Here is an 8,749-nt window from a genome sequence, read left to right as displayed (position 1 = left end):
TTGTCTGATGTGGAACAACTTAACCAAAACTCCTCAAGAGAAGGCTCACAAAAGCCTCCATAGATACCAGAAAGAAATGGCAAGATTTGCTACCCATGGTGTTGACAGAAATAAGAATGACTCCATCTTCCACTACTAAATTATCGCTGTTTGAAATACTAATGGGTAGGCCTTTCCTGACACCATGGGTCAAAAGGCCACGCAGGCATTACTTCCCTAGGGTGATCTGGAGCTGATACAGGAGGGACTACGTAGACTCTCCCTCATCAAGAAACTGAATTCTGTATATGCTGATGTTTTTCTCTGTGTCTTCCTCTCCCCTAAGAAAAGCCTACTTACCCCTTTGTTCCAGGACAGAGTATGCTGATCAAAAGCCTGAAACTGACAAAGGTGGGAGAACTCTGAAGTATCTTGGACCAGCTACAATGATCGCCGAAACGAGGACAGGAGTTCTGCCAGATTACTAACCACAGTGGATACACGCTTGGAGAATAAAGCACTGTCCTACAGGAGAGCAGGCAAGCTCCAATTCAGAATAGAATCTCAAATGGGGATTCACCCCACTGCATAACAGGGAGGAGCAAAACACTGATTAAGCTGAGGAAGGAACTACCTCTAATAGTGAGGTGGGGTTGCCATCCAAAGCCAGAAGATAGATGGCCCATTGAGCCAAACAGTGTTAACTCCTTACACACCTCTGTATGCACTAAGGGCCAAATTTTATTAATGAATATACCACCTCTAGAGTTTTACAGTGTTCAGTTGCAGAAGCTGTGTCTGTCTAGTCATTGGTACCCGGGTATACCTGCTTTTCTCTGTGCTAGATCGCTCAACCTGAAAAGATTTTCTCAAAATACTTGATCTCCAAATTATTTTATCTGGACACTAATCGAGAGGTTTAAGCTGGCTCGAGAGGTGTGAATGTGTTCAGGGGAGACTGAAACTGAATGGGACACTTAGCACCACAAAACACAATATCGACAATACCCTTGAATAGATGACAATAAACATCAGTTAACATTTTAGAGTCCTTTCTAAATACAAGGCCAACTTCACTTTTATTTTCATAAATATATTTAATAAAAATAAATTTCTAATAACTTTTCAAAATTTCAAAGCTATTTTTAAACTATTTTCTTCTTTTTTGTGACAATAATTAATTATGAGTTTACCATAAACTGCAAAGTGTCTGCTTTCAAATGAGACCTTACTTACATGCTTTTAGTGCAAAGGGTTCATGAACTTTGTATCTGTTTTAGTTTGGGTATGTCATTTTTTGGGATTTTCCAAAAGCGGGGGTGGCTAACAGGTTAAGAGTCACTGATTCATACGAGTGTGTTAAAGGGTTAGTTCACCCAAAAATGTTAATTAATTACTCACCGCGTCATGCACGTTCCACACCCGTAAGACCTTCGTTCATCTTCAGAACAGTTAATATATAATATTGTAGAATGTAGGATTGTGTAACAATGACATTTGCTCTATCAAGATCCATTAATTTACTAAAAACATATTTAAATCGGTTTATGTGAGTACAGTGGTTCAATATTAATATTATAAAGTGCCAAGTAATATTATTGGTAGTGCCAAAAAAACAAATGGGTAACGACTTATTTAGTGATGGCCGAATTCAAAATACTGCTTCAGGAAGCTTCAGAGCACAATGAATCAGTGTATCGAATCATGATTCAGATCACATGTCAAACTGCCAACAGCTGAAATCATGTGACTTTAGCGATCTGAATCATTCCAGATTCGATACACTGATTCATTGTGCTCTGAAGCTTTCCTGAAGCAGTGTTTTGAATTCGGCCATCTTACTAAATAAGTCGTTATTTTTGGTGCACCAAAAGTTCAGTTCAGCTATATAGGTCATATCTATATCCATATCATCATTTTCTATTATTAAAATTATGTATATATATATTTGTGTTTTATAAACATCACAACATATGGAATGCTGTTTGTAAAGAAGTTTATTTGAGCTGGTGTTGTTGAATTACAGGTTACAAGAAACTTTATACTCAACTTTTAGTTTTTCTTTAAGAATAAACCATATTTCATTTCCCACTAAGACATATAGATGCTCACAATCATGTTAAACAAGTAATTTATGTAAAGATATGACTAGAAACAGGAGAGAAGAAAGTATCCACACCACCAGAATCCCAAGATCCCATGAAATCAACTGATGTGATTTATTGCTTTACTTTGATTTTCTTTAAATAGTCAATATGCTGTGTTAAAATATTGAGCCATTTTTCCAGAAAGAGAATGACTGCAATTTCCAAATGTTTCTAAAAAGCCACAGATGAAAACTCATTTTTGATTTCATGGGGTCTTTAAAACATATATAGTGCACACTGGTATTTTATACTCTTAAATTAATTTTACTGTACTGATATAAACACATTATCTGATGAAAACTGAACACAAAAGAAATTGCGAATTAAAAGAAAAAAGATAGAACAAGGCAAAAGAAAGTGAAAGAACAGCACAAACGAATCACTTCACTCTTCATTTTCTGCTGCAGATGAAGTTGAGTCTGTCAGGTCTCCAGGACTTGGCTGATCCAGCGCTGATCTCCCTCCAGACTGAACTGCTCCAGATCTCACTGCAGAATCACAGTTCTCTGAATCATCAATCGCCCAGTTCTGATAGCACACGGTCTGTCCGCTCACCCAGAACCAGAGGCCCACAGTGCAGGAGTGACGCAAACCCAACCACACCGCCCCAGTAGACGCCCATTTAACCACATTCATCACGTCACGCTGAATCTCTTCTGGAATGAACCGAGACCAGATCCACATGATTCTGTCTGCAGTATCTCAGAGCTTCAGACCACGCCATCTTCTGTTTGATCAGAATCAGTTTTTCTGGACACAAAACAAACCACAAGCAGAAACTAGAGAGAGACTGATCAAAAAAAACAACATGCAGAACAAACACTGTGGAGGAATTTGTCATGTCAGACATAAAGAGATCGGAAAATTAATCCCATATGAATCAAGCAGTTTTAGTCCAAATTTTCTGAAGAGAATCAATCAAATTTATTATCCAGGACGCCAAAAAAAGTGCAAGTGCAGAGTGTACAAGCATTGTCTTGCAATTTTTTGTGGCCTCTGGATAATAAATTCCATTGGAACTTTTTGACTTCATTCTCGTGTGCGGATCTTTCATTTTTTTGATCTTTTGAGCATTTTGTCATCAAAAATATCTTCATTTATCTTCTGAAGATGAATAAAAGTCTTACAGGTTTGGAACGACATGAGGATGAGTAATTAATGACAGAAATTATATTTTGGGGTGAACTAACCCTTTAAGATATCTGGAGGTGATGGATGGATTGTGTGTGTTTGTGAGGATCTGCTCACCTTCATGACACACAAAAGGATATTGTTCACTGCAAGGGACGTCATTCCAATCTCTCAGAGCGTCATTACTAGTGATCGCTACACAGTTGTCATTTTCAATTCCAGGTTCACCAGAACCTCTAGTATTATCTGCATAAGGAGTCACTCTGATCTGACCACTGCCATGAGACTCTGAACAGACCGATCCAGACATCACCAGAATATGTGATTATCATTGATGAACTTCTGAAGCTGTTGATTCTCATTCTGGTTCCTCACACTGCCTGACCAGATCAATGTGATTCTGTCTGCAGTAACTCTGAGCGTCTTCTCCAGTTCTTCGTCTGATTGACAAAGACGAGTCCTGTGTTTGCTTTAAGAAAAAAACAATAAAAAATTAAAATAAAATAAAAATCTTTATTCTTATGCTGCTTTATGCGATTGACAGAGACTACTTAAAGAAAATATTTGCAAACAGTTATTACAATAATTTTACACATAGCCTAAAAATGTGCACATTTAAAACATTTACACATTTGTCTACAAAACTTCTGAATTTATATATTTTTCTCACTTTAGATGTACAGAGCCCCTAAAGGGACATGGTGGTGGAAATAAATTAGGATGGGAGGAAAAAAATATTTTTTCAAATCTTTCGCGTTTCCTCTGACAAAACCTGTTGTGAGTTCAGACAAACACTTCCTGTTCAATTTCCCTCAGAGCTGGTTCAGACAGCTCTGTGTCTATGTGTGTGTCAGGTTTTGTCCAGAGAACACAAAAGATTTGAAAAATATATTTTTCCTCCCATCCCAATTTTTTTTCCGTCCCTTTAGGGGCTCTGTACAAATGAGAAAATAAATCTTTTAGGCAACATAGCCTACCTAAAAATAAATAAATAAATAATAAAAAAAAAAAAATAAAAAAAATAATAATAATTCTGATAAATGCATATGCACCTGCATCACTCGTCATCAGAGCGTTTCATAAGGTTTATACAGAGTTAGACAGACTTCAGTCACCGAGAGCCAAAACAAACAGCAGCGCCTTTAACAGTTCCTCCTGAACCAAAACAATGAGCTCCTGGTTGCGTTCACTCCATGAGTAACTATAATTATGAGATGGGAAACCCGTGAGGCTCCTACTCTGGAGCGTTTCTATTTCAACACAATCCACACCAAAAAATAAATCTGCAGCAGTCAGGTGGAACAAGTAGAAGCTCTGTAAGTTGTTTGTGTTCATTATTATTGTAATGTTCTGTGCTTTGAGACAATAACATTTCTAGCTGGGGATGATCTCACATTGTGACCACAGTATGAGCACACAGTGAGAGCGCTGGCCACGAGGTTACACCTTTTACATCACTGAGAGACAAACTGTTGACTGGGTATGATGTTGGTGGTGCTGGAGACCCTTTGTGATGAAGATATTAAACATTAAGGAACGTCAGCTGAAGCGTGTTTTTTTCTAATCAGAAGTAACATATTCTGGAGCCATTATATTTGCTATATGGTGCATCTATAAATTAATGGTTGTAATTTTAAAAAGTTGAACTCACTGTTGTTGCAGATGAAAGAATCTGGCTGTTGCTACATGACACATCACTCCATTGTCCATTCTTCATCACAGCACACTCCTCATCTCTGCCATCTGGTTGTCCAGTAGACCAGTTCAGATAGAGCGCAGGTTCACCTGAAGACCACTGCCATTCATCAACACTCGTCTTCTTCAGCCCAATCCAGACATAGTTATTAGGGATTAGCACTCACTCTCTTCACCTCGTTCATGTCGTTCATGCATCGTCAACGGTGGCCAGATCTGTGTAATTCTCTCTGCAGTATCTCTGAGCTTCAGTCCAGTTCTTCGCCTCACGTATAAAGTAATACTGACGCTGAACACATTCAGATACGGAGCAGAGAGCTGTGAAAGAGAGGGTTTGATTTAATGCTTTTCATAACAGAGTCAAACCTGATGAAACTATAAACCATCAATAAAACAACAAACACACTCACCAATGAGAAGAAGAATGAAATATAGAGTTTGCTCCATTTCTGAGGAAGAAACACAGTGAAAAAACCTCAGATAATCCCATATTCATCTTGGAGTAAAACATGATCATGTCATTTAAAAAACAGCAGAGAAAAACAGTAAATTCACAATCATTCAGACAATATTAACATCTCAAAGTCTAGTTGTGTTTGAAGAATGAACATGTGAGCTTGTTCTTACTTTAGAGGTCGTGTGTTTCTGTCCTGAGTCTGATGTTTTCTGTCTGCAGCTGTAAACAGTGTGATCATTATATCTGCTCTCATCCCTCTTTCATCACACTCATTTCACATCATTTGTTTATTACTCAAAACCCCCATATCATATTCACTTCCTCTATATTTGTATGTTTGTCCACCTCCTTGTCCCTTTATTTGCATGTTGACGTCTGTGTCAGTCAGTATTAGTCTATATTAATATGAACCTCAATCAAACAATTATATGAACATTTTATATTTTAACACATTATACTTTTAGATCACTGTGAGATAAATTGTTGTATGAGCGCAGGATCACCTGAAGACACAATTTATATTTTAACATTCACAAATAAATAAATTCAGCTGCTTTAATGATATTTGCTGGACTGAATAACTCGTGTTTCTTCTCTCTCATCTTCATGTACGGGACTGTCCACACACTCTTGCTGTTTACTGTTTCATTGTTTCTAAAACATGTGAACACATTTGCATGTAAACACATCCTCATCACTCCTTTGCTTATGTCCACATTTAGACATTCAGGGTGAACAATATTTACATCTCTGACATGAAACAGAAGAATAAACAGTGAGTGTTATTGTTCTAGTCATATTTCATCCAGTCTTATTCATCTGTTAGTTTTATTTCAACATCAGGAAAAGTTAAGCTCTATAACTGTGTCTCCGTTCAGAGCTGCTCCTCGAAGTCCACGGAAGTTGAAGAGAGTGTTGTTAAATGAGACGCTTTATCCTATGGATGATTTCCTGTTTTTGCATCCCCAGCTGTTTGTTTGTAAGAAAATGGTGCAGGTGATGTATCTCAAACTGAGATAAGACCATAGCCAGGTAAAATAAGTCTGGCTAAAATGTGTAATGTTTATTTATGTAGTTATCAACAAGTTAACTCTAGATTATTTCTCATTATATTTAACTGTGACAATATCATAATAATTCAAATAAGCAGTGGTGGAATATCTCTCTCCCGTCATCTCATGCATTCAGACAAACCACAGCCGCAGCAGTGGCGTTCCCATTCATGAATAAAGGCAGGCCTGCAAGTATCAGTATTAATAGATGTATGTGAGAAAAAGAAAAGAAAAAAATATTCTTCCTATATTTTTTTTTTAAATCAGTGTAAGCATCTTTCTTTGTTGCCATGAATCATACAGTAAGCTCCACAGTTCAGCTCTCTGTATTAGTTTTATTAAAGTGTTAGTTCACCCAAACTATGGGTCGTTCCACACCCGTAAGACCTTCGATCATCTTCAGAACACAAATTAAGATATTTTTGATGAAATCTAAGAGGTATATGATTCGTCCATAGACAGCAATATAATCAACACTTTCAAGGTCCAGAATGGTACTAAAGACATCGACTTTAACGACTTTATTCAGCAATCTCTTATCATCTTCTGTGTCATTCTCATGCGCTGTTTACGTTCAGCACTTCCAGGTTACGTCTGAACACCGTTCAGTATTGTCTGAGGCTGATCACATGAGCAGCATGATGTATTTGTGTGATGCTGACGCAGGAGCCGGCCAATAATGAGTCTGTGTTTTGATGTAGAATGGGGAACATTTGTCAATGTATGCTTTAGAGAGGATGAAGAAAGCCTTTTTCTCTTTGTTCTGTGCTTTTTGTACATGAGGCCAGAGCAGTGCACGGGACGCTTTTTCTAGCATAGTTTGTGTTCTTTGAGGTAGTCGCTATTTTTTTGTACTTTTCTCCAGATGAAGTTTCTCACCCAACGCAGCACAAAAGGGATGATAATGGCCCTCACTCGACCCAACACCGTCCTGCACAATCTGTGATTTCTATCCACCGCCTCACTCATCTCCAAGCTCAGGTAATACTCCCCTGCATATCTCCATCAATTTGACCTTGACATTTTCTGTTTCTGGAACTTCTGGAGACACCACCTCCATTTGTAGTGCTCTGCTTCAATTATTGTGTTTTCCAACTGAGATATAATTGTTGCTTGTTCAGTAACTTTGGCTTTTAGTTCGACTTTAGATTTCTGCAAATCCAGAATTTCTGCGTGCTGCTGTGCTGAGGGATGATTTCAGCTCTTCAATGGTGTTTGAATTTGTCTTGATCATTTCTTCAAGGGAGTCAGATCTCATGTTGAGGGCAGTGATGATGTTCTCTTGAAGCTCATGTAACGAGAGATCAACTTTTTGATTTATTTGACGCTGGGATATTTGTCGGTGTTCCCGGGAGAGTTGTAAACAGCCCGCCAACATTGATCTGTGTTCTGTTAAGATATAAAGGAGTGTGCATGAGTATGTTATCTTTCCTTTAAAGCTGTTTCATTTGCAAAAGTGTAATTAACCGAGAGAATGCAGTGTGACGTTTTATGTTGGTGTGAAAGTTATTCTTTGAAGTGTGACTGATCATTTCTTTTCTGTGTTTGAATGTTTGGCAGGAGCAGGTTTGATTACACAACACTGATTATATATGTGAGTAGGTCTAGTAAAGATCAATGTTGCTCATTGATCATCCTATCAGCGGGCAGCAGAAGTGTAAACTGGTTGTTTAGATGGAATGACCTCACAAATCACCGCCCCTTTCTTCCGGTCAAATTAATCGGCATTCAGTACGGCAAGCTGGATGAAACCCTAGACCTGGCATTGGGTTGAGGTTGCCCCTCTGCAGTTCAGAGGTTTGGGTGATTCAGGCATGGCCTGTACAAGTGGGTTTATTCCCTCCAATGTTCAGATTGCCTTTCAGATAGACTGGACGAGCCCTCAGCCTCTCAGCATGCGTCTGCCTGATTGTCTGGAAACCAAAACATCGCACTTGTAAGATGCTTTAAGCACAGACCGGTTGCGTGCTCATGGACGATTAGCTCGGTGTCGTTGGGCTGTGTGGGACTATCGTCCAGGGACGCTGTTGTTTTGCTTTGTTATTGAAGTTTCTGCGTGTGTGTGTGTGTGTGTGTGTGTGAGAGAGTCTGCTGGTTTAATTGGTTTATTTTTCCTCTTTATTATATATAGTGTGTTACTGATTTGATAAAGTGAATTTGTTTTTTTCATTGTATTTGTTTTTGTCTTGCCCTGATGCAAGGAGACAGCGGTTTAGAATAAGGTAAAATATATGAAAAATACAGCGTTTTTTTAAAAAAACGAAGCATTAAGACATGTTAAACTGTGC

General features: G+C 38.2%; 1 protein-coding gene across 1 annotated transcript; it reads right to left on the bottom strand.

Annotated features, from left to right (window-relative positions):
* Positions 1–2,510: 2,510 nt before the first annotated feature.
* On the bottom strand, positions 2,511–5,399 carry LOC137030212 (putative C-type lectin domain family 20 member A). Its single transcript, XM_067400396.1, is given in 5 exon segments — positions 2,511–2,783; positions 2,785–2,876; positions 3,375–3,395; positions 4,932–5,270; positions 5,363–5,399. Coding segments are annotated over 5 exon segments (762 nt in total).
* Between the last annotated feature and the right edge of the window lie 3,350 nt (positions 5,400–8,749).

Source organism: Chanodichthys erythropterus, chromosome 11 (assembly GCF_024489055.1).
Source record: "Chanodichthys erythropterus isolate Z2021 chromosome 11, ASM2448905v1, whole genome shotgun sequence".
NCBI classification, from domain to species: Eukaryota; Metazoa; Chordata; class Actinopteri; order Cypriniformes; family Xenocyprididae; genus Chanodichthys; species Chanodichthys erythropterus.
The sequence above is the reverse complement of the archived record's forward strand: the minus strand, read 5'-3'. Positions and strand labels throughout refer to the sequence as shown.